The 27,547-nt window shown below is 38.9% G+C and overlaps 2 protein-coding genes across 2 annotated transcripts in view; both read right to left on the bottom strand.

Annotated features, from left to right (window-relative positions):
• HACD2 (3-hydroxyacyl-CoA dehydratase 2) overlaps positions 1–27,547 on the bottom strand; it is an 88,761-nt gene that overhangs the window by 33,861 nt on the left and 27,353 nt on the right. The gene's annotated exons all lie outside the window — the stretch shown is intronic.
• LOC122444646 (elongation factor 2-like) lies at positions 24,166–25,388 on the bottom strand. The gene has a single exon (XM_043473165.1). The coding sequence runs from the start codon at positions 25,176–25,178 to the stop codon at positions 24,732–24,734; it is 447 nt and encodes a 148-aa protein (XP_043329100.1). The 5' UTR covers positions 25,179–25,388; the 3' UTR covers positions 24,166–24,731.

Raw genomic sequence — 27,547 nt, forward strand, 5'->3', positions numbered from 1 at the left:
ATACAGCTAGTGGGAAGCTGCTGTGTAGCACACGGAGGTCAGCTGGGTGCTTTGCGATGACCTAGATGGGGAGGGCGGAAGCAGGCTCAAGATGGACGGAATATATGTAAATATATGGCTTACTCATGATGTGGTACAACAGAAACTAACAAAACATTGTAAAGCAATTATGCTCCAATAAACAAATAAGAAAAAAAAATCCCAAAGATCTTTCTATATCAATACATGCATACACTTTTAATTATTAAGGCTTTATGTTTTAATATCCGTATACTTTCTAAGCCCTACCCCCATATCCTCAGTGTGTAGAAAACTACATAAATCAGGAAAACCTCCATCCTTGAACTGTAGCTCAGAGGGAAAAACAACTGAATCTTAAATATTGTGGAAATGCAGTCAGGGTGGATTCAGTAACGTTTATATCAGAGCAAAGAAAATGGCTGGACAGAGCTGCTCACAAGACAAAAGGCACAGCAATCACATGAACATAATGCAAGTAAAATAAAGCATGCATTGTTGACAGGAGGAGTCAGACAGATCTGAAGCACAAGAAAGATATGAGGAACCACTGCTGGCTATGAAGATGGAGAGGCCATGTGCAAAGACTGGAGAGCACCATCCAATTGCTAGGAGCAACCTAAGGACAATAACCAGAAAGGAAACTGAACCTTAGCATTGTAACCACAAGGAACTGAAATCTGCCAACAAGTTTAAAAGCAGATTTTCCCCTAGAGTCTCTAGATAAGAATCCAGCCCAGCTGATACCTTGATTTTGGCTTTGTGAAATACTAAGCAGAAAACACTCTGGTGGTTCAGATGATAAAGAATCTGCCTGCAATGCAGGAGACCCAGGTTTGATCCCTGGGTTGGGAAGATCCCCTGGAGAAGGAAATGGCCACCCACTCTAGTATTCTTGCCTGGAGAATCCCACGGACAGAGGACCCTAGCAGGGAGTCCATGGGGTCACAAAACGTTGGACACGACTGAACAACTAACACTTCCACTTCCAAGCCGAAAACACACCTGAGCCCACCGAACTTCTGACCTAACTAAGAGCTAATAAACAGGTGCTAATTTAAGCCAAAAAAATTTAAAAAAATAAATAAATAAACCAAGCATTGAATTTAGGAGAAAAGTCAAAGATGTAAGCAATTGGAAGGAAGATGATAATTACAGAAGATACAGGCAATCCAACACAAGGATAACTGCTATCCTCAAAGTAGAGAAGCCAACAATAGAACAGAAAATGTATTTAAGGGTATAGTCCAAGAAACAAAAGAACTACATTTGTACTGAAAGAACAGTGAATAAGCAAAACGAAGAACCTTCTTGATTACAAAAATAATACTTTTGGGATCCAAGGAGAAAAAAAAAAAACAAGTTACCTACAAAGTGGCAACAAAGTAAGCCTGGCTTCAGATTTCTCCACAGCAACACTCAATGTCAATAAATGATGAAGCAACACTATTAGTACAAAGGTCTGAGAAAAACAAAGTATGCTCAAGAATATGATAACCCCCCCCCAAAAAAGAATATGATACCCAGCCAAGATGTCACTGGCAAAAGGTTGACACCACTAAATACTTAAGAATTTGTCACATAATGCCTATGTGACTGACCCTGAGAAACACACAGTGTCAGAAACTCAGACAAAGTAGACATAAATCAAAATAAAGAACTCAGGAGTAGAAAAGTCACAGTGAAGGGGTCCACTGTAGGCAATGAATCCATTCACATATAACACTAAAACTAAACAATTATGGTAATTATGGTCATAGAACAGAGTGTGCTGCGCTGTGCTAAGTCGCTTCTGTCGTGTCTGACTCTGCGTGACCCCACGGACTGTAGCCCACCTGGCTCCTCTGTCCATGGGATTCTCCAGGCAAGAATACTGGAGTGGGTTGCCATTCCCTTCTCCAGAGGATCTTCCCGACCCAGGGATCAAACCTGGGTCTCCTGCCTTGCAGGCAGATTCTTTACTGTTTGAGCTAGAGGGAAGTCCTAATATTAAATTAGTAACAATTTTAAAATGGGAGTCAGGGAAGAACTGAAGGAAGAACAAATAACAATACTAATTCCCTTAACAGAATTAATAAATATTGCCTAAAATATAGCTAAATATAATTTTAATCTAAATTTTTCATAATCTTTTTATTACACTTTAAGGGACCTGTTGATAAATAATGTTTTTCTCATGGTTAAAGGTTTTACAATGTATTTGTTTTTTACAAACCCAATAATTTTACTGAAAAATAGCATGTATAGCATGACCTGTACAACTTGATTCTTCTATTCATTAACTTTTTCTTTCTTTGTATTAACATTTATGTAAAGATAATGCTTCCTGGATGATGCTTATCTAATATTAGTCAGGATTAGCACTATTGGTAGAATCTGGAGTCATTTTTAAACTTTATGAACTTTTACACATTACTTAAACTCCTTATAAAAAATAAGAGTTAAAATTTTAAAATTAATAAAATCATCATTCTTAACAAGAAACTAAACATTTGGCATCAGCAAAAGATAATTCTGATATTGAACTAATTCCAATCTTAAACAGAAATTTTCTTAAATATTTTCTCTTAGAGTACAAGCTAATCTTAGGGAAACAGAAAATATTTCTGACCAAAATGAAGAGAAGGGTGGGAGTATGAAATTCAAGGAAGATGTCTGGCTTTTTTTGTTTTTTAAAGTACTGACAGAGAGGCAGTTTTCTTTCCTTTTTTTCTGGGATATAGAAAACTGACCATTCCTCTTGGTGTTGCAGTACCTGACCCCACAGAAAGCAATTTTTAATATACTTAACATAAGCACAACTTACTTTATTGAGCCTCTGACAAAAGAAATTTGTGTCTTACACTGAAATCAATAGCAAAATTATGGTATTTATATGATAAGCTCTGGATTTGAGATTGGCATTTCAAAAAGATGTACTAAACTGTAAGATGGCATTACATTTTGTATTACTAAATGCTTATTTTTTCACATAACAGACATGAATATAAAATCAGGTACAAGAATACTTCATGTGTCTAGCATTGGGAAGAACTATGTAGTTAGAAAGAAATCTTTTCCCTTTACGTGACAAAATTTTAAATACAGAGGGGCTTCTCAAACTGGGGCATGTATATGTAAAAGATGTTCATCAGGGTCCCATCCAGCGACATCCTACAAGCAATCAACCTACTCAAATTCACAAGTATGAACTCAAACCAAAGTAAATAAGATAGAAAAATAACTTCATGTAGGCAACTCTATGGAGAAGGCAACGGCAACCCACTCTAGTACTCTTGCCTGGAAAATCCCATGGATGGAGGAGCCTGGTAGGCTGCAGTCCATGGGGTCGCTTAAGAGTCAGACACGACTGAGTGACTTCACTTTCACTTTTCACTTTCATGCATTAGAGAAGGGAATGGCAACCCACTCCAGTGTTCTTGCCTGGAGAATCCCAGGGACGGGGGAGCCTGGTGGGCTGCCGTCTACGTGGTCACACAGAGTTGGACATGACTGAAGCAACTTAGCAGCAGCAGCAGGCAACTCTACCCAGGATTTCACAGTGTGAACAGAGTGAGTGGTGGTCTCAGATCTCCTGGCCATGTTGATTGTGATTTTACAGTCAGAGATAATATAATAGTCATCCAGTGAGGCCCTGAGTACTGAAAAATTGATGCTTTCAAATTGTGGTACGGGAGGAGACTCTTGAGAGTCACTTGGACAGCAAGGACATCAAACCAGTCAATCCTAAAGGAAATCAACATTGAATATTCACTGGAAGGGCTGATGCTGAAGCTCTAATACTTCGGCCACCTGATGCAAAGAGCCAACTCATTAGAAAAGGCCCTGAAGTTGGGAAAGACTGGGGGCAGGAGGAGAAGGGGGCAACAGAGGATGAGATGGTTGGATGGCATCATCAACTTGATGGACATATGTTTGAGCAAACTCCCGGAGATAGTGAAGGACAGGGAAACCTGGCATGCTGCAGTCCATGGGGGTGGCAAAGACTTGGAAAGATCTAGCAACTGAGTAACAATGAGGCCCCAAATGTGAGCCAATTGCTTTATGTGACCTTTGAATGAAGGAAGAGTAAACACTTTCAACACTGGAGGAAAAAGAGCCTGTGCTGGACTCACTGAGAATCAGTAGTAAGTTATATTGTATTGTATGGACAATTGAAGGTATTTTTCATTGAAATCTTACTTCTGCATAACCAATTCTACTTTAAGAGACAAAGTCACAGGATATACATATAATGCATCTTTATGATTCATTAATGTCTCCCTGAAATTCTGAGGGGAAGTCCATTTTTACATTAAAACATAAAGAAGGGAACTTCAAAAGTGATATTTATAGCAAGTTATTTGGTCTTTACTCTCAAACCTCTTAGGGTGGAATTACACTTCTCACAGGTATTAGGCAAACTTGTGAAAAGCTGGAAAAGCACTATGATATATAACAAAGATATAAGGTAGGAAGTTGAGCCTACAGAAAATAGGAGTAGGAAAAATAACTTGAAACCATGGCAGAAATTAATACCTAAACGGATATGGAGAAGGCTTGTGCACTTGCTTGGGGCAGAACCCAAACTTGGCTTCCAGCTCCTTTATGACAGATATAATGAGAGAAAACAATCCATATATAATTCAGTGTACATGAAAAAACTGGAACCAACAGGCCCGGTTTTTTGAGCCATGTACTTATATGTTAAATGGCTTTGAGTACGGTAGTGATTTCAAATTTATTGGATGTCCTTTACATGACTTTACTGTCTTCTCTGTTTCAGATGGCCAGTGGTCAGGGTGTCTGCCACTAATTAAGAATCTCCACTTAATTGAGGTTCTTACACGTAAAAAGTAACAATAAGTTGGCTTTAAGAGAAGACCCAGAGACCTCTAAAGGAAATGAGCTCCTGAATGCTGTATCAAATATCCATTTGTTTGTTTACTTTCGGGGTCTCTATTTTTTAACAAAGTTACTGGAAGTCTAATCTCTGAATGAAAGCAAAATATAAACATGAAAAAAAATGACACAATTCCAACCATTCTGAGGATAACACAAAAGGGTGACACATTTTGAAAAAGATGAAAACATAGAAGTATTAGAAGCCATTCTCAAAGAGGACACAAAAAGTCAATTGTAAGTCATGGAAACGCACTCAAACATCTGTATTATAGTTAGTATTTCTATAGTAAATTACCATCTGATTAGTTTTAGTGGTCACTGCAGGTGTTTTAGATCAGACTGTTAATTGTAGCCTTGAAATGGGGATAGTTATTTTTCCCTAGCAAAGCTACATAGTAAGTTTTCCTTTAAAAAAAAAAAAAAGACTTATTAGTATCTCTATTTTTAAACTTACTAAGTTTTGTCTCAATATACTTCTGAAATTTCTATTACGTAAAGCTTTTTCAAAAGGCTGAACCCAATCTGTCATTTACTGGAAATAATGCAAGATCTAACAAGTTTGAGAGTAAAATCATTTCCTTACTACTTGAAAAAGCCAACAATCAAAGGATCTCACTTAAGCAAACCAAAAAATACACTTCTACCAAACTATGTTCTTTCTCAGAGTTCTAACCACAGCCCAAACCCTGTGGGCAGGGAACGAATACTGAAGTTTAATCTTACTAGAAGGTTTTGAAAGAAGGCTTCCTTGGGAAAGATTCTCTATTTAAAAGAGCAAGTAAGCACTAGGGTTATTTAAATACGGTGATCTTTAGCTAAGAAAATCTTGGCTGTCACAGCTGGAAAGGATCTAAGAGATCAAGTTCAATTCAATACATGACAGATGAGGAAAGTGAGGTCTGAAGAAGTAAAGTGACTGCCAAGCTTACATGATAACCGAATACAACAAATTAATATTTATGTTTAAAATTTTGTGATTATTCTCAAAGAAAGTTAATTATTGGTCAACATATAACAGAATTAAAATATTTTCAACCAATATGACAAAAGGTTAACATTCGAAGCATACAAAGAAAAAATTATTTCTGTCTTTTAAAAAAATCAAGACCCTAATGGGCAAATAAAACAAACAGCATAAGTAAATAATTCACATAATATTATAAGAACATAATAAACATATGGAAGTATACATAATTTCATAATTAGCAAAAAAAGTAATAAACAAGATTGGGATTCCCTGGAGGCTCAGTGGTAAAGAATCTGCCTGCCAATGTAGAGATGCAGGTTCGATCCCTGGGTCCGGAAGATCCCCTGGAAAAGGAAATGGCAACCCACTCCAGTATTCCTGCCTGGGAAATCCCACGGACAGAGAAGCCTGGCGGGATGCAGTACATGAGGTTGTAAAAGAGTCAGACACAATTGAGTGACTAAACAGTAAGGATAAACAAGAGTAATTTATGATTTTATATGATTATCTTAGTGAATATTAAAAATAATCCTTTGCAATTCAATTTGGCAATATTTTTTAAGAGTTAAATGAATCTTTATACTCTGGATTACTAATTATATGTGAAAATATACACAAAAGGCATAATCTGAAGACTAAAAAAATCACGTATCAGATATTGGTTGAAAAACTAATATTTAAAAATGGGAACAACCTGGACATTTTACACTGGGAGGCATGATAATACATCCGATTCAGTAAGATATTTTGTAATTAAAAAAATACCAGTGAATACAAGGTAAACCTGAAATATCTTGTCATATCAGAAAGCAACAACACTAAAAAGATGACTAAGGTTCCATCATAAAGGACTTGGAAGACAATCTGAAGATATTCCCACTGGCCAAAGATGGCCATTTTGTGCACTAAAAAGGAGATACAACAGACTGAAAAACACCAAATATGCTAAAATTCATGAGATCACAGTGATAAGAAGCAAAGACCTTCATTGTCCCTTTGACATGCTCTGATCTGTGTTGTTTGGAGGAAGGGGTGAATGTGTGTGTGTGTGTGTGTATCTGAGTGTGTCCATTAGTATCAGTGCCTGCCTTCTGACATGCTCCGATCTGTGTTGTTTGGAGAAAGGGGTGAATGTGTGTGTGTATGTGTGTGTGTGTGTGTATCTGAGTGTGTCTATTAGTATCAGTGCCTGGCCTTTGACATGCTCCGATCTGTGTTGTTTGGAGGAAGGGGTGAATGTGTGTGTGTGTGTGTGTGTGTGTGTATCTGAGTGTGTCTATTAGTATCAGTGCCTGCCTGGGTCCGGTAAATGACATCTCCAATTTTATATGGGAGGACAAGGGTGCATAAAGCAACATGAAACCTAGCCCTCATTTTAACTTACAAACTAATGTTAACTGTTCTCAGAACTGGATTTTTTCCCCTCAACATTGAAACTGCTTTTTCCTTTTGGATTTAACGAAATATTGCTAGTTGAAGCCAGTGTGACATGGTAAGAGAGCTGTCAGGCTGATGAGGAACATTGCTGCCTGTTTTAAAGCCAAACCCCAAATCATTTTAAAGAATAAAAAATATTGTATATAGGAAAAAAATCCAACAAATTTGTACTGGTTTTGTATAGAGGATTCTGGGAAACCAACACTTTATTCTGAAAACTGGTAACTAAAGGGAAAGAATCAAGCTTGAAAAAAAGAATATATATATATCCTGTTACATCACAAGAAACTAAGGTAAGTGGGAAAGGAACTGGATAAGTGGAGAACCATGGTGGAACAGGGGCTCACTTATCACTGTATACCCTTTAGTGAAGCAGCCATTTGAAAAATAAATTCATTTAATTATCACCATAGAGATTATGTAAAAAAAAAAAAAAAAAGGAAAAATGGCTCTATTAAAGGAAAAACTCAGAAATCAAATAGAAGCCACTCTGATTGTAACAATGCAGAAACTGCATAAACACATAGACCTGGTCTGGAAGGAAACATAAAGAAACAAAATTATTGACCAGAATTGTAGAATTTAGGGCATTTTTTCTTTTCATTAAAATGAATTCCATTGTTATATTTATAATGTTATTTGTCCAATAAATAATGTTAAGATGGCATTTAAATGGAAAACATAGTATTTTCACCCTGTTACCCATACTTAAACAAAGCCCAGCTTTTTGAACCTTGAGCCCATAATCAAGGCAGTAAGAACCATTTGGGGGTAACTTGACTCTTACTGTAAGCAAGAGGTCTAAGAAGGATAAAAGAAAGGGTCTATGAGGGCTGCTCATAGAGTAGATGTTAAAAGTTCAATGACTCTGCCCAGCTCTATCTCCCACCCCTGCACTAACGCGGGGGTGGACGCGGTGGTGGCATTCACCGAGGAGGAGGCCAGCAGAACATGGAAAAAGCCTGTCGACAGTGCATAAAAGACACGCACTGAAAACACTGCTTGCAGGAGGAGTGAAGCTTGTCAAAGTACTGCAGAGGCTGGGAAAGTGAAGAGAAGAGAAAGAGCAATTATAACCTGAACCTAACAATTCCTCAGCTAAATTTAACTTGAGAGGTGGAATATATCTGCAGCATGAAAACGATAGGCAAATGAATGCTCAGGTACAAAAAGACCCAACCTACACAGAACTTTAAATGGTCATTGTAAAAAAAAAATCAATTTTCATATCAATTATCTGCTATTAACCTGAATATATTTCAATTGTGAACCTCCCAAATAAATAAATGGACTTAAGGAGGAATACGGAAATCCTAGGCTCAGAGCAGAACCTTTTATTTCTTGTTATAAGTCAAAGTTAGTGAGGATTTATTAATCCCAAACTTCTCCAGAAATATTACTTAGAATTTTCCAGCTATGAATAATGAAAATTAAATAGTAACTTTCATTTACTTTTTCAAGTTTGAAATGAAATTCCTTACTCAGTCTTCCAAACTGTGTCAAGAGATATTTACACTGTACTATGTCCACAAATAATTCCCAAATATATTACCTGAATATCTAAAATACATTATCCTAAAATACAAATACTTTATATGTACAAAAATGTATATCAAAATGTAATGATAACGATTTCTGGGTAAATAGATTAAAGTGATTTTTACTTTCTTCTTTATGTCTTTCAGTATTAAATAGCTGACCTTTAAAAGAAAATACATGTGTTACTTTTATATAGAAATAGGCCTTTTCACTTAAAAATGTCATCAAGACAGGACTTCATAGCCACCATAGTACAAATTCTGTTAAAAATAAAAATGGGTAGAAATTCAAACAAAACAATAGGAAACCCTATTCCCCCTGCATTGTTTTCACACACAACTGATTTACAATTATTTTGGCAATATATATATATATAATATAATAAAAAATCCAAGTTGAAAACAGCTTTTGAAAGAGTTTATTCAGGTGCCCCATATTCTAATGAGGACTTTGGCAGGAGGAGTTGATCATGTACAAGGTCATTACTAAGATTTATGACCATGTGTGTTACTTAGGGATACTGAGATTTACGACCATGCATATTGAATATGATGTAGGGGTAAACCAACCTGTGTTTATGCTTTTCAAATCCAACTTTAAAATATAAAGCAGATTGATTATTCACATCAAGTACTCTAATATTACTATATTCTGCTGCCAAGTGGATGGACTCACGGATCACTCTACTGGCTCAAGACTAAAGCAACCATTCGAATCCTTTGTGGCAACCACCACTAGTTGATTATTCACTGAGATTTTCCTCTTTTCCTTAACTAACAAAGCACTGATCTTATGTGGAATAGTAGTGTACCATGCTAAAACACTAGCTTCTTTGGAATCCCCTGCAGTTTGAGAAAGCATGTGGCACAGTCCTGACCAATGAAAAGTAAACTATTTCTGGAAAGCACTGCTGTGCGGCAACTTTGTGCCTGCAGCCACCTTCTGCCTGTAATGTGACGTGACACCACAGACTCATCACAAGAGCCGTATTACAACTATAGAAACACACACCAAGACAAAAGTGACACATTCTCATGAATGGTAAGAGCAGAAAGACAGATTTCTTGTTACATGGGAAAAAGAAACTTCTATTTGGCTAATGCATAGTAGTCACAATTCTGGCATGTAGAGCCAAATGCAATTCTACATATATCTTCTTTTTTTACAGCTGAGAAATCAAACCCAAAATCTGAAGGCAATTTGGGTAGACTTAAGAAGTCAAAACCATCCCCAAGGAAAAGAAATGCAAGAAGGCAAAGTGGGTATTTGAGGAGGCCTTATAAATAGCTAAGAAAAGAAGAGAATAAAAATGCAAAGGAGAAAGGGAAAGATATACCCAGCCGAATGCACAGTCCCAGAGGACAGCAAGTAGAGAGAAGAAAGCCTTCTTAAGTGAACAATACAAAAAAACAGAGGAAAACAACAGAATGGGAAGACTAGAGACCTCTTTGACAAAATTGGAAAGACCAAGGGAACATGTCATGCAAAGATGGGCACAATAAAGGACAGAAATGGCAAAGACCTAGTGGAACCAGATGAGATTAAGAAGAGGTGGCAAGAATACACAGAACTATACATAAAGGTCTTAAGGACGCAGATAACCACGACAGTGTGGTCACTCACCTAGAGCCAGACATCCTGAAGTGTGAGGTCAAGTGGGTCTTAGGAAGCATTACTACGAACAAAGCTAGTGGAGGTAATGGAATTCCAGTTGAGCTATTTCAAATCCTAAAAGGTGATGCTGTGAAAGTGCTGCACTCAATATGCCAGCAAATTTGGAAAACTTAGCAGTGGCCACAGGACTGGAAAAGGTCAGTTTTCATTCCAATCCGAAAGAAAGGCAATACCAAAGAATGTTCAAACTACCAAACAGTTGTGCTCATTTCACATGCTAACAAGGTAATGCTCAAAATCCTTCAAGCTAGGCTTCAGCAGTATGTGAACCAAGAACTTCCAGATGTACAAGCTAGATTGAGAAAAGGCAGAGGAACCAGAGATCAAATTGCCAATATCTGCTGGATCACAAAGAAAGCAAGGGAATTCCAGAAAAATATCTACTTCTGCTTCATTGAGTATGCTAAACCCTTTGACTGTGTGGATCACAACAAACTGTGGAAAATTCTTAAAGAGATGAGGATACCAGATCACCTTGTCTGTCTCTTGAGAAACCTGTACGTGGGCTAAGAAGCAACAGTTAGAACCGGACATGAAACAAAGGACTGGTTCAAAATTAGGAAGGGAGTATGTCAAGGCTGTATATTGTCAGCCTGCTTATTTAACTTATATGCAGAGTACATCATGCAAAATGCTAGACTGGATGAAGCACAAGCTGGAATCAAGACTGCTGGGAGAAACATCAACAACTTCAGATATGCAGAGAAACTAAAGAGCCTCTTGATGAAGGTGAGAGAGGAGTGAAAAAGCTGGCTTAAAACTCAACATTCAAAAAACTAAGATCATGGTATCTGGTCCCATCACTTCATGGCAAATAGATGGGGAAAAAGTGGAAACAGTGACAGGTTTTATTTTCTCGGGCTCCAAATCACTGCAGATGACTGTAGCCATGAAATTAAAAGATGTTTGCTCCTTGGAAGAAAAGCTATGACAAAGCTAGACAGCGTATTAAAAAGCAGAGACATCGCTTTTTTGACAAAAGATCGTATAATCCAAGCTATAGTTTTTTCAGTAGTCATGTACAGATATGAGAGTTGGACCATAAAGAAGGTTGAGTGCTGAAGAACTGATGCTTTCAAATTGTGGTGCTGGAGAAGACTCTTGAGAGTCCCTTAGACAGCAAGGAGATAAAACCAGTCAATCCTAAAGTAAGTCAATCCTGAATATTCACTGGAAGGACTTATACTGAAGCTGCAGCGCCAATACTTTGGCCACCTGATGTTTACACCAACTCATTGGAAAAGACCCTGATGTTGGGAAAGATTGATGGCATGAGCAGAAGGGGGCAACAGAAGATGAGATGGTTGGATGGCATCACTGACTCAATGGACATGAGTTTGAGCAAACTCTGGGAGATTGTGAAGGACAGGGAAGACTGGCTTGCTGCAGTCAATGGGGTCGCAAAGAGTTGGACTCGACTTAGGGACTGAACAACAACAACAAAGTGCAGGACAAGGTAACACTTTCAGAAAGAAGTTATCCCAATTATACTTTTCCAGTCATGAAGACTAATGGCATCTGTAAGAAAGAAGATGGTGAACTTCGGTGTAGTATTTCCTTCTGGTCAACAATTTCGTAAATCATTTCTAAACCTAAGTTCATATCTCCAAAAAAAAAAAAAAAAACCCACTAATATTTAATGTCCAAAAACAAAAGCAAAAAAAATCTGCTCTCTTTTGCAATTTTGGTATTCATGAGACATGTGGTATTCATGAGCATCTTTTAAAAACATCTTACAAAAACATCTTTCTGGAGCCAAGGCAACTCAATACCAGGTCAAGATCTAGCAGATATAAATGCAGTATTTACTGAAGTATTTAACTATCATAGCTATCATAAAGAGCTTAAACCATTTTTCTTCAACTGTGTTGGAAACGTAATTACCCTATTCCCTCTACAGAGATTCCTTCAAGGAAACACTCTATCCATAAGCACCATACTCTATCTAAGCAAATCAGCCACAGATCTAAGATGAAAATATTATATGAAGGCAGATAAACTTCAGAGAGCTAGAAAATACATGTTTTACTTGATACTCCACAGTAAACAAGGTACTATGAAGAATCAGTTTGCTTTGACCTCCAAAGATACTGAGTAAGTATTTATGGGCTGAATATGTAAATGAACCCTAAGAATAACGAACACAGATCATACATCCCAGAGCAGATTCCTGTAAAGTTTAGGAGAAAATCCTTTCAAGGTTCAATTCAGTTCAGTTCAGTCGCTCAGTCGTGTCTGACTCTTTGGGACCCCATGAGTCGCAGCATGCCAGGCCTCCCTGTCCATCACCAACTCCCGGAGTTTACCCAAACTCATGTCCATCAAGTTGGTGATGCCATCCAGCCATCTCATCCTCTGTCGTCCCCTTCTCCTCCTGTCCCCAATCCCTCCCAGCATCAGGGTCTTTTCCAATGACTCAACTCTTCGCATGAGGTGGCCAACGTATTGGAGTTTCATCTTCAGCATCAGTCCTTCCAATGAACACCCAGGACTGATCTCCTTTAGGATGGGCTGGTTGGATCTCCTTGCAGTCCAAGGGACTCTCAAGAGTCTTCTCCAACACTACAGTTCAAAAGCATCAATTCTTCAGCACTCAGCTTTCTTCACACTTTCAAGGTTAGAGTTTCAGAGTAGAGAGGGATGCCATTTCCTTATGGTGTGTCATTTATGAAGCTAAAGCCCTCACAGGCTAGTCTACCATAGGTGGAGTCCACACTATATATAAAATAAGGCACCAGCTTATTTTGCTCCTGTCATGTGTTCCCAAAGTACTTGCCAAAATGACCAGCAAATCTGTATTAGGTGGTATCTGTTAGGACACGATTTATTTTAAATTATATGGAAGTAAAAGGAGACGCAAGTTAGGCTGTTGTTCAAACTACAACAGTAATATGAAAATCTATTGACTGAGTATTCTATGCATCAATTATGGTTCTACATACTTTACTTATATTAGCTAATTTACTTCTCACAATTCCTATGAAGAAGGTGCTATTATTTTTCTCATTGTACAGATGAAGGGAACCAAAGTCCAAAGAAGATAAGTAACTTGCACTACAAGTAAGTAGTACAACCAGAACCAAAACCAGGCAGTCTGGCTTCACAGTCCATGCTCTTAACTACTAAGCTACAGTATCAGAGGAATGAGAAAATCAAATAAAACAAACCCATGGGGACGGTTTTAAAATATGCCCACACATTCTCTGATACTCCTCCCTTTAAGAGGTAGCCTATTTTTCCTCCTTTTGAGTGTGGGATGGTCTCAGTGCCTTGCTTTGAAAAAAAAAGAAAAAAAATAGGAGTAACAGTGTGTGATGTTAGGGACTAGATCATAAGAAGCACTGTGGCTTCCTCTTTGCCTTCTCTTTTAGATCATCTACTCTGGGGGACACTAGCTGCCACATCGTAAGGGACTTTGCAGCAGCCCTATGTGGAGAGGACCAAGTGGTGCGTAACTGAGGTCTCCTGCCGACAGTCATGTGAGTGAGTTATCTTAGAAGCACAGCCTTCTGTTCCAGTCAAGTCTTAGCTGACTGCAGTCCTTGCTGTCATCAGACTGTAACTGCGAGAGACTGAGCCAGAACCACCCGACTAAGCTGCTTCTCAATTCCAGACCCACAGAACCATGAGATAGGAAATGTTTGTGATTTTAAGTCACTTGGTTTTGGGGTAGTTTTAATCTATCAGTAAACATAGAACCATGTTTTCAATATAAAATTATATTTTGATACATTTTGTATAAAAATATAACAATTTGTGTAATTAATGTGTAATTATATAATTACACAAATTGCATAACTATATATCAATAATTATATGTAACTATGTATATACATATACAATGTCTGCTATATATATAACATACATATAACTTAATATACCCACATATATTTGTAACTACATGTAACATATAATTACATAATTATAATCATAAATTAATAATATTTTGAGTATTTGCTCATTCCCTGCAAACAGTAACGCCACTTTAATCACTGAAGAAGGGGAGAATAACCTATCTCCAATGTCCCTTCAAAAGTTACCCTACTTGCTGCTGCTGCTAAGTCACGTCAGTCGTATCCGACTCTGTGCGACCCCATAGACGGCAGCCCACCAGGCTCCTCCGTCCCTGGGATTCTCCAGGCAAGAACACTGGAGTGGGTTGCCATTTCCTTTTCCAATGTATGAAAGTGAAAAGTGAAAGTGAAGTCGCTCAGTCATGTCCGACTCTTAGCGACCCCATGAACTGCAGCCTACCAGGCTCCTCCATCCATGGGAGTTTCCAGGCAAGAGTACTGGAGTGGGTCGCCAGTGCCTTCTCTGGACCCTACTTACTTATTAAAAAACTAAACAATATATATTAAACATACATGTAGAAAGATTATTCCTGCCTTAAGCTCTCACATACTCTTTACTTTTTCTCTTTTCTTGTAAGTCAATAAAGAAATAATACATCCAGCTCCCAAAATCTATCATAAGAACAAGCTGTCTATTTGATTCCTAACAGTCTATTCAAGGTGCTAATGTGTCATTATTTATAGACTCCTGATTCCTTTCTGAGTAGCTGTCATTAACAGAATAACTTAGGAGTTCAAAACATTCTTTATTCAATTCAACTGCCTCCTGGAATTGTCAGTTGTGCATCTCAGGGTTACAACTGTGAGAAAAGCTAAAGATGAACCAAATCTCAAGGAGGCTGTGAAAAAGAGCCACTATCACACCACCAAGATTAGCTGATGCTCACTGACTGACATTCCTTTAAAGTCCTCATTTCTAATCATTTAGGTCTCTTTTATCAGACTGAAGCCTTTCTGGGCGTGTTTCTTACACTAGTGTTTTTAACTGTGGCTTTCAAAGACACACCAGAGCTGTTATTTGGAAACCCATGCAGGCCCAGGAGACAAACACTAGTGCACCTCTTGCTGTAGAAGGGAAAGGAGAAAATGGTAACGAGGCTTCTAGTCTCGAAAGATTTGACACTTTGCCCACACTATTGTCCCCTGCCTCAGGCTTAAAAATGGTACTCTGACCGCAGCTGTCTCATCCTAACTCAAATTCTCTCAAGGAAGAAGAGCAGAGCCATGACCATACCTGGGCAATGAGGGCTGAGGAGAGTCTGAAAACAGGAAATGCAAAAGGAACAAATGTGGAAGAAAGTGGAAAAAGAGAAATGAAGAAAATACACAAGAAGGGGAGGAAGAAAAGGCAAGGAAGAAGAGTAGAGAGATTTAAGAGTAAGACATGAGAGCACAGAGAGAATAAAAATATGGAAAGACAGAGAAACAATTTTCCTTCAAGGAAAACAGCGAGAGTGACACCAAGAGCAAGAGACTGTGGGGGAAGGGGGGTAAAAGGTGTAAAAGGCAAAGCAGCAGGGGAGTCGGGGCTTGTTGTTCAGTCGCTCAGTCGTGTTCAACGCTTTGCAACCCACTGGACTGCAGCACGCCAGGCTTCCCTGTCCTTCACCACCTCCTGAAGTTTGCTCATATCCTTTGAGTCAATGATGAACATCCAACCATCTCATCCTCTGTCACCCTCTTCTCCTCATGCCCTCAGTCTTTCCAGGGTCTTTTCCGGTGAGTTGGCTCTTAGCTCAGGTAGCCAAAATATTAGAGCTTCAGCTTTAGCATCGGTGCTCCCAGTGAATATCCAGAGTTGATTTCCTTTAGGATTGACTGGTTTGAGCTTTGATTAGGCATCTAGCAGAAACTGGGAATGTCACTAACAGATCCAGAGAATAGGAGAAAAAGCAGGTCTGAGGTAAAGCACGTCTGACAAGTTAAGCTTTATATATGTTGAGTTTGTGGTGTGCACAGAGTAACCAAGTGGTGATGATCAATTGAGCAGCTGGGTTGGAAAGTTAGAAGATGGGTCTGGCCCAGAAGAGAATAGCTGGGAACCAATGAAGCTATGGGGAAGGTATGGTGAGGTCAAGGAGGAAAACTGCACAAGGGAAGAAGACGGCTAAGAACCAAAGTACAAGGAATACCAATATTTGAGGGACACGGGGAGAAAAGAGAGCCCGTGAAAGAATCTAAGGACAGGTGCCTGTGACCTAAGGCACAGGAGGTGAGCTAGGACAGAGAATGGGCATGTGAAAGAGTGAATAGCCCCACTTTCAGGAGCAGAAGGGGTAGTGCTGTCCTTACGGAGAGTGAGGTTTCCATTAAGTTAAGAAAGCTGAAGAATTATTCTGAAGACAGAGGTGAATTTGTCTCCAATAAGAAAGGGTTCCAAAAAGCACTGTCACCTCTCTTGTGCTTCCACACCCCTTTGAACCCTGTCTCAAGAACAGGACAGGGTCTGTTGATAGAGTCAGTGCAACGCCTGTCACCCAGCAGAAACTCAATAAACGCTGGGAGGTTTTCTGAAGGGCAATGGGAAATAAAAGCCTTGAAATATGATGTCATCTTTGACTTATTTCTATAAATTTATCCATAGAGACTAGTCAGTTGCATATAGATTTAGCTACAGATGCAGTTATTTGCATATTTTAAATATTCAACAAACAGAGCACTGATTTAAAAATCACAATATGTCTATCTAATGAATTCTATAAATCCTCCAAAAATCTATATGGACCATTAGCAACAAATAAATCTATATGAAATCTACACCCTCAGCACTACTAAAAGTTATATACAGATGACTACAGACTCGAATCACATGTAAGTAGAAGTATAAACACCAAATTCCAGCAGAGGCATGTCTTGAGCTTCCAATGCAATTTTTTATGGAAAGTGAGCTTGGAAAAACGGCATGTTAGCAAAGAGAGAGGAATAGAGGGCTTAAATTTGAGCTAAAAACTCCCCCAGGAAGAGGCAGTCCACCTTAACTATAAAAATACTGAGAAAAACACCTTGTCAATTAGAACAGTGATGACAGAGAAGGGACTTTTAAGTTGTGTGCGGGGTTCAAGTGGCAACCTCAAAAAGGCATTACTTCTGGGCAAGAAATGGGTAAAAAAGGAAAAGAGAGATGTCTTCTGGTGAGTGGATGGTGAAGGAGGGAAGAGACCGGAGGAAATGTGTACTCCTGTAACACAAATGAGAGCTCAAAACAATTGACAGGCACACAATTCCTCTTCCTACTTACCTCCTCAAACAAAAAGGCGTCCTTTGCAGAGACTACACTTCACTATGTTTACAGATAGAAGTGTTCTCAAGCTAATAATCTTTTTAAACATTTTATTTATTTATTGAGGCTGTGCAGGGTCTTCATTACTGCTCGGGTTTTCCTGCAGCTGCAGTGAGGGAAGCTACTTTCCAGTTGTCGTGCAGCCGCTTCTCATTGCTGTGGCTTCTCTTGTTGCTGAGTACAGGCTCGAGGATGTGCGGGCTTCAGTAGCTGTGGTTCCTGGGCTCTAGAGCACAGGCTCAATTACTGTAGCACACAAGCTTAGCTGCTCTGTGGCATGTGGAATCTTCCCAGACCAGGGATCGAACCTTTGTCTCTTACAATGGCAGGTGGATTCTTTACTACTGAGCCACCAGGAAAGCCCTCAAGCTGGAAATCTTATAAACCAAACCAAACTTCCCATACTATCCACAAAATGAATATATGAAAGCAATTTACAACTACACGAAACTATCAGAAGAAAAAAAAAATCAAATATTTAGCTATTGAAAATGCACTAAAAAAAAAAATCACAAAGAAAACTTTAATATAACACTCTAAACTGAATACCCTTATATAAGCATTGGAGTATATGAAAAATTATTTTTAATCAGAAGTTCAAAAACTAAGAACAGAAATGGACCAAAGCAGGCAGAAGTGAAACAAAAGTTGAACTCAGGACAGAAATGGAAGAGAAAGACAAAATGATACATGAACAAAAGACTACTTAAATTTCAAGGTGATCAAAGCCGAACAGATTCAAATGAAAAGTAAACAAAAGACCCTAAAGAAAAGGAAGCAAAACAACCAAGAGAATAAAAGTGAAGTTAAATAAAGTGAAAGGGGTAAGAGAGAAAGTGGCTGAAAAGGGGAGGCAAACAAAATCTAACATACACGTATCTGGAGTACCTGAAGAAGAAAAACAGAAGAATGAAACAAAACTAAAATTCCATAAGGTAATTCAGGAAAACTTTTCACGAATAAAAGAAGGCCTGAATTACATATCAAAAGAGGCTACTGGGTACCTGGGAAATTGCCCTGCAACAGTCAACTTGAAGGTATACTATAATAAAACTATTAGACTTTAAATACCAAAAAAAAGAAAAGAGAGAAGATTAAAATCACATCAAGTATCTTTTCCAACCACAATGGTATCAAGTTAGAACCAATACAGGAATAAAACTGGCAAATTAGAAATCAAAATGTAAATTGATTCAAGGTAAAAAAAATACCTTGAAACTAATGAAAATGAAAACACAACATATCAAAACTTATGGGATGCAGCAAAGGTAGTTCTAAGAGGGAAGACTTAGCAACAGTGCTTACATTAAGAAAGATCTTAACAACCTAACTTTATACCTCAAGGAACTAGGAAAAGAACAAACTAAGACCAAAGTTAGCAGAAGGAGAGAAATAATAAAGATCAAAGCAAATAGATCAAAGATCTAATAGAGACTAGAAAAACAGTAGAAAAGATGAATGAAACTAATAGTTGGGTTTTTTTTAAGATAAAATTGACCAATCTTTAGCTAAACAACGAAAAAAAAGACTATTCAAATAAATAAAATTATAAATATATACCACAGAAATACAAAGGATCGTAAAAGACTACTACAAACACTTACATGCCAACAACTAGACATCCTAGAAGACATGGATAAATTCCTAGAAATACAAGCTATCAAGACTTAATCAAGAAGAAATAGAAAATCTGAACAAACCAATAATGAGTAAGGAGATTGAAATCAGTAATCAAACACCTCCCAATAAGAAAAGCCCAAGACCTGACGGCTCTACTTAGTGAATTTACCAAACATTTAAAAAACAATTAATGAGTCTTTCCCAAACTCTTCCAAAAAACTGAAAAAGGAGTGAATAGTTCTAAACAGGCCAATATTTCTGATGAACACAGATGCAAAAATAATAATACTATTATTATACTATCAATAAATACTAGCAAACCAAATTCAAAAGCACATTAAAAGGATCATACACAATCAAGTGGGATTTACACCTGGAATGTAAAAATGGTTCAATATATGCAAATCAATAAATGTGATATACCATATTAACAAAATGAGAGATAAAGATCATATGGTCATCTCAACAGATGCAAAAAAGCATTTGACAAAATTAAAAACCTTTTCATGACAAAAACTCAACATATTGGCTACAGAAGGAATGTATTTCAACATAATAAAGGTCATACACGACCAACCAACAGCTAACATCATATTCCATGGTGAAAAGTTGAAAGCTTTTCCTCTAAGATAAGGAATAAAGATGCCAGCATTCACCATTTCTATTCCATATAGTACTGGAAGTCCTAGCCAGAGCAATTATGTAAGAAAAAGAAACAAAAGGTATCCAAATCAGAAAGGAAAACGAAAACTTTTTGTTTGCAATCACATGATCTTATATATAGAAAACTCTAAACTTCACCAAAACAAAACTGTTTAGTGAAGCTGTAGGACACAAAACCAACATAGAAAAATCAGTTAATGGCAATTAACTGATTACTAATTAATTAGTAGTTCATTAATTAATAATGAAATATACAAAAATGGATTAAAATATCATCCCATTTATGGTAGCATCAAAACATATATAAGTACTTCAAAATAAATTTAACCAAAGGGATACAAGATTTGTACACTAAAAATTATAAAACACTGATAAAAGAAACTGAAGACACAAATAAATGGAAAGATATCCTGCATTCATGGATTGGAAGCATTAATATTGTTAAAATGCCCATAGTACCCAAAGTGATCTATAGATTCAAGGCAATTCCTTGCAGTATTCTAATGGCATTTTTTACAGAAACTGAAAACAAAAATCCTAAAATTCATATGGAACCACAAAAGACCCTGAAAAGCTGACACAATCTTGAACCAACCACCCAACTCCAAACAACAACAACAAAAAACAAACAAAATACAATGTTGGAGGCAGCACATATCTGGACTTCAAAATATACCATAAAACTCTGGTAACCAAAACATGATACTGGCATAAAAAGAAACATATAGACCAATGGAGCAGAATAGGGAGCCCAGAAATAAATCCACACATTTATGGCCAACAGATCTTTGAAAAGTTGCCAACAACACATATTGGGGAAAGGACAGTCTCTCTAATGACAGTGCTGAGAAAACTGTATATTCACATGTAGAAGAATAAAACTGGACCCTTATCTCAGGCCTTGTAAAACGTCAACTCAAGGCAGATCAAAGACAATAGAATATAAGATCTTAAACTGTAAAGCCACTATAAGAAAACATAGGGAGGGCTTTCCTGGAGATTCAGTGGTTAAGAATCCACTTTGCAATGCAAGAAACATCAGTTTGATCCCTGATCTGGGAAGATCCCATATGCGATGGAGCAGTTAAGTCTGTGTCCCACAACTACAGAGCCCATGCACTGCATCTACTGAAGCCCATGTGCCTAGAGCTTGCGCTCCACAACAAGAAAAGCCACCGCAATAAGAAGCCTGCCACAACAGTGAAGAGTAGTCCCCATATGCTTCAACTAGAGAAAGCCCATGTGAACAGCAAAAACTCACTACAACTAAAAAATAAAAAAGTTAATTCAATCAATAAATAGAAATTAAAAACAGAAAACATAGGGGAAAAGCTTCTTGACATTGGTCTGGGGGATTATTTTTTTGCCTATAACCCCCAAAATACAGGCAGCAAAATAAAAAAATAAAAAAAGACAAATGGGACTGCGTCAAATTAAAAACAAAAAAGAAATGTACAGCAAAAAAGAAATGATAAACAGAATGAAAAGAGGAGCCCACCAGGCTCCTCCATCCATGGAGTCTTCTAGGCAACAGTACTGAAGTGGGTTGCCATTTCCTTCTCCAGGGAATCTTCCCAACCAGGGGATTGAACCCAGGTCTCCTGCATTGCAGGCAGACACTTTACCGTCTGAGCCACCAGGGAGCCCACAATAGGAGAAAATGTCTGCAAATAATATATTTGATGAGGAACTAATATCCAAAATATATAAAGAACTCAATTCAATAGCAAGAAAACAAACACCAAAACAGAAAATGGACATAGGACCTGGATAGGCATTTCTCAAAAGAAGGCATACAAACAGCCAAAAGGTATATGAAAAAAGCTTACCACTAATCATTGGGGAACTGCAAATCAAAACCACAATGAGATACCACCTCATACCTATTAGAATAGCTATTATAAAAAAGCCAAAACATAACAAGTGCTGGCAAGGATGTGAAGAAAACAGAACTCTTACACACTGTTGATAGGAATATAAATTGGTATAGCCATTAGAGAAAATAGTATGGAGGTTCCTCAAAAAATTTTAAATAGAATAACTATATGATCTAGTGAAGCCATTTCTGGGTATGCATCCAAAGGATATGAAATCAGTATCTTGATGAGATGTCTGCACTTCCTTGTTCATTGCAGAAACATTCACAACAGCTAAGATATTTAATCAATCTAAGTGTTTATCAATGGATAAATGAACAAAGAGAATGTGATACACACCCATTTATTATCCAGCCTTAAAAAAGGAAGTTGCTACTTGGACAACCTAGGTAAACCTGAAGGATACTAGGCTAAGTGAAATAAGCCAGGCAAGAAAGAAATACTCTATGATCTCACTCACAGGTGGAATCTAAGAAAAGTCAAACTCTCAGAAGCAAAGAACAAAATGGTGGTTGCTGAGAGCTGTAGGATGGGAGAAAAGGGGAGATGCTGGTCAAAGAATACAAAGATTCAGTTGTGCAGGATGAATAAGTTCTGGAGAACTAATGTACAGTATCAGTTCAGTTCAGTCACTCAGTCATGTCTGACTCTTTGCGACCCCATGAATCACAGCACGCCAGGCCACCCTGTCCATCACTGACTCCCAGAGTCCACCCAAACCCATGTCCATCGAGTCGGTGATGCCATCCAGCCATCTCATCCTCTGTCGTCCCCTTCTCCTCCTGCCCCCAATCCTTCCCAGCATTAGGGTCTTTTTCAATGAGTCAATTCTTCACATGAGGTGGCCAAAGTATTAAGAGTTTCAGCTTCAGCATCAGTCCTTCTAATGAACACCCAGGACTGATCTCCTTTTGGATGGACTGGTTGGATATCCTTGCAGTCCAAGGGACTCTCAAGAGTGTTCTCCAACACCACAGTTCAAAAGCATCAATTCTTCAGCGCTCAGCTTTCTTCACTGTCCATAGCCTTGACTAGATGGACCTTTGTTGGCAAAGCGATGTCTCTGCTTTCAAATATGCTATCTAGGTTGGTCATAACTTTCCTTCCAAGGAGTAAGCGTCTTTTAATTTCATGGCTGCAATCACCATCTGCAGTGATTTTGGAGCCCAAAAAAGTAAAGTCTGACACTGTTTCCACATCTATTTCCCATGAAGTGATGGGATCAGATGGCATGATCTTAGTTTTCTGAATGATGAGCTTTAAGCCAACTTTTTCATTCTCCTTCTTCACTTTCATCAAGAGGTTTTTTAGTTCCTCTTCACTTTCTGCCATAAGGGTGGTGTCGTCTGCATATCTGAGGTTATTGCTATTTCTCCCAGCAATCTTGATTCCAGCTTGTGCTTCTTCCAGCCCAGCGTTTCTCATGATGTACTCTGCATATATGTTAAATAAGCAGGGTGACAATATACAGCCTTGATGTACTCCTTTTCCTATTTGGAACCAGTCTGTTGGTCCATGGCCAGTTCTAACTGTTGTTTCCTGACCTGCATACAGGTTTCTCAAGAGGCAGGTCAGGTGGTCTGGTATTCCCATCTCTTTCAGAATTTTCCACAGTTTATTGTGATCCACACAGTCAAAGGCTTTGGCACAGTCAATAAAGAAGAAATAGATGTTTTTCTGGAACTCTCTTGCTTTTTCTATGATCCAGCAAATGTTGGCAATTTGATGTCTGGTTCCTCTGCCTTTTCTAAAACCAGCTTGAACATCTGGAAGTTCTCTATTCATGTATTGCTGAAGCCTGGCTTGGAGACTTTTGAGCATTACTTTATTAGCATGTGAGATGAGTGCAATTGTGTGGTAGTTCGAGCATTCTTTGGCATTGCCTTTCTTTGGAATTGGAATGAAAACTGACCTTTTCCAGTCCTGTGGCCACTGCTGAGTTTTCCAAATTTGCTGGCATATTGAGTGCAATACTTTCACAGCATCGTATTTCAGGATTTGAAATAGCTCAACTGGAATTCCATCACCTCCACTAGCTTTGTTCGTAGTGATGCTTTCTAAGGCTCACTTGACTTCACGTTCCAGGGTGTCTGGCTCTAGGTGAGTGATCACACCATCGTGATTATCTGGGTCATGAAGATCTTTTTTGTACAGTTCTTCTGTGTATTCTTGCCACCTCTTAATATCTTCTGCTTCTGTTAGGTCCATACTATTTCTGTCCTTTATCGAGCCCATCTTTGCATGAAATGTTCCCTTGGTATCTCTAATTTTCTTGAAGAGATCTCTAGTCTTTCCCATTCCGTTGTTTTCCTCTATTTCTTTGCACTGATCGCTGAGGAAGGCTTTTTTTTCCCACCATGTCAAGTTTATTATTCCAATGGCACTAATACAGCTGGAGGTGCTCAGTGACACTGTGTGGGAGGGGTTTCCTGCCTTCTAGCTTCTGTCCAAAGAGAACATCTACCCGCTTGTTTCTTCCCCCTTTCTGGAGGAAAATCCACTATGGGCCATTTACCCAAATAAACCTCTTAATGCGTTTATTTTTAACTTTTTTTTGACATTATGTTTCCCTCTCAACAAAAAAGTATTGGTTGTCCCATCCCCTCCCCCATCCCCACCGGCCAGATAAGTCCCTGCTGCAAGGGCACTTCTGCTGCCCCTGAAATCTGGAAATAAATATCAAAAGAAACGGCATCAAGTGTTCATGTTGAGCGATGGCACGAAGTGGGCCCCAGAAACCTGTCAGGCAGAGCATTACTGGGTCTGGACAGCCTCGAGGTGTCGTGGAGAATGTGGGGGCTTGTTGCTGTGGTCACTGTCCCTGGGCGCGAGGGCCGCACCAAGTCCCACCCGATGGCGGGCTGAGCAGAGGCCGCCTACAACTTGTCCAGGAAGTTGTCCAGGGCTGGGATGCCTTCTTACAGGCCTTTGCGCTTGCGCGTCTCCGCCACCACTTGACTGGGGCGGCTGGTGTTGTCAAAGGGGTCACCGGGCAGGATCTGCCAGTGGTCAAACACACACTGGGGGAAGGCCTGGCCGCCCGTGTTGGACCTCAGGTCAGCAGTGAAGCCGAAGGACTCATTGACAGGAAGGTAGGCCTTCACAACAAACACAGGCGTGCCGGCCACCTGGGTCTCCTCAAAGACATGACCCCGCTTCCTGTTCAAGACACCGTAGATGCCACCAACCACTTGTTCCGGACACTGGATCTCCACAAGATAGATGGGCTCCATGAGCCGGGGCTGGACAGTCAGCACACTGGCATACAGGCAGCGCCGAGCCGTGGGGATGATCTGGCCACCCCCACGGTGGATGGCATCAGCGTGCAGCATCACATCATGGACATCAAAGCGCACGCCCCGCATGTTCTCCTCGCACAGCACCCCCTCCTTGGTGGCCCACTGGAAGCCAGCCACCACACTGTCCTTGATCTCATTGAGGTACTGCACACCCTTGGTGATGTCCGTGAGGATGTTGGGGCCTGTGCCATCAGGGCCGAAGCACCAGATCTTACGGGCCTCGGCCACGTCCCACTCGTACTTCTCAGCCAGGTAGCGGCCCGGAAGGCTTTCTTATCTCTCCTTGCTATTCTTTGGAACTCTGCATTCAGATGGGAATATCTTTCCTTTTCTCCTTTGTTTTTCGCTTCGCTTCTTTTCACAGCTATTTGTAAGGCCTCTTCAGACAGCCATTTTGCTTTTTTGCATTTCTTTTCCATGGGGATGGTCTTAATCCCTGTCTCCTGTACAATGTCACAAACCTTTGTCCATAGTTCATCAGGCACTCTGTCTATCAGATCTAGTTCCTTAAATCTATTTCTCACTTCCACTGTATAATCATAAGGGATTTGATTTAGGTCATACCTGAATGGTCTAGTGGTTTTCCCTACTTTCTTCAATTTAAGTCTGAATTTGGCAATAAGGAGTTCATGATCTGAGCCACCGTCAGCTCCTGGTCTTGTTTTTGCTAACTGTATAGAGCTTCTCCATCTTTGGCTGCAAAGAACATAATCAATCTGATTTCAGTGTTGACCATCTGGTGATGTCCATGTGTAGGGTCTTCTCTTGTGTTGTTGGATGTACAGTATCGTGACTAGTTAATAAGAGTATACTGTATATCTGAAATCTGCTAAGAGAATAATCTTAAATGTTCTCACTACCACAAAAAAGAATAACTGTGAGGTAATAGATATGTTAATTAGCACCAGTGTGCAATCATTTAACAATGTATATATATACTAAAACCATACTGTGTACTATAAATACACATATTTTTTAACATCTCAATAAAGGTGGAAACAAAATCCTTATGATTTTCAGATACAAAGACAAAATATCTTAAAAGGGCAAGATATCAAACTTCCCAGGAGAAACATATAAGCAAGGCAATAATGGAGCAGCGTTTTTAAGAAGTTCAAGGGAAGAAAGTGTAAACTAGGGATTTTATATTGAACAAATTGATATTTAAAATATCAAGGTTATAAGAGTCTTAAACATATATGAACTAGGGAAACACTGTGCCCACAAGCTCTTCTTGAGAATCTACCTTTTGGGAAAGGCAATCTGCCATGAGCCCTGAGCATCCCTGAATATACCTGCCACAAGGGCAAGGCCTGACTGGTTTTCACCCAGGTCAGTTCTTAGGTGTGCGTTTGAGCAGAGTGACCCTGAGGGATGAGGTCGTGTCCACCCTGACAACAAAGAGCACGCCTGCTTCTACTTACCGTAAAAGCAACAGGTTCCCCAGGCCCCATGGTCGTCCCTATAACACAGACCGCTACATGCTGCCACCGTCCACGGAACAGTGACCAGCTAACTTACAAGTAGGGTAAAACCTCAGACCCTTCATGGTTCCTGACACCACAAGAGGGTACATTTCATTCAACTAAAAGATAACAGAAAACTTTGGGAGAAAGACTGACAGTAAACATTTGATATTTCAAAGTGTGAACTGAAACAAAGATCAGGATGGGGTGGGGGGGTGGCGGGGAGAGACTAGGTAAATGTTATTGTCACTGTGCTCAGTCCTGTCTGACTCTCTGTGGCCCCAGGGATTGCAGCCGCCAGGCTCCTAATGTTTCAGGTTCTGACAAAGTAGAAATAATACAAGTAAAAAAAATAGGAGGGGAAAGGAGTGCGGAAAAAAGAAGGTAGATAAGCTTACTGACTGCACAGGCAATAGGTGAGAGTCAAAACAAATATTTAAAACCTGACAAACCAGACAGTAACAGGTTAAATAAGAATACAAAGAACTAAGGGCCTTTAGAAAGGTATAAATGCAAAGGTAACCACTAGAACAACTGCAAAACCTTCTAAACACCAAAATAAATATTTTAAAAAGCAAAGAAAACATATCATGTAGGTAAATACAATAATAATAGTGTATGTAGCAATTGCAACAAAAATGCAACAAAATAACACCGAACATGTTGTCCTATGGATAACTGTAAATGTGTTTAATTCACCTACTAAAGGAAAGAGATTTTCAAATTGAGTCACAAAACAAGATCCAACTCTATGCTAATACAAAAGTGATTCAGAAAGGCCACATATAAAAGACATTTTTTTAAGTGCTAAAAGCTGTAACTCACAATGAAGTTACAACAGTTACAAATACATATTACCAAATACTAAAGCAACTATCTTTGTTAAAGTAGAAGCTATAGAAGGCAGGAAAACTGGAAACACATTAATAAGTAGATACTTTAACATTACCACTCAGTGCAAGATGGATC

The sequence above is a fragment of the Cervus canadensis genome, chromosome 7 (genome assembly GCF_019320065.1).
Source record: "Cervus canadensis isolate Bull #8, Minnesota chromosome 7, ASM1932006v1, whole genome shotgun sequence".
In the NCBI taxonomy this organism is placed as follows: Eukaryota; Metazoa; Chordata; class Mammalia; order Artiodactyla; family Cervidae; genus Cervus; species Cervus canadensis.

Bases quoted from the DNA above. Each gene is read 5' to 3' on its own strand.
- LOC122444646 (XM_043473165.1), bottom strand. From the start codon at position 25,178: ATGCGGGGCGTGCGCTTTGATGTCCATGATGTGATGCTGCACGCTGAT.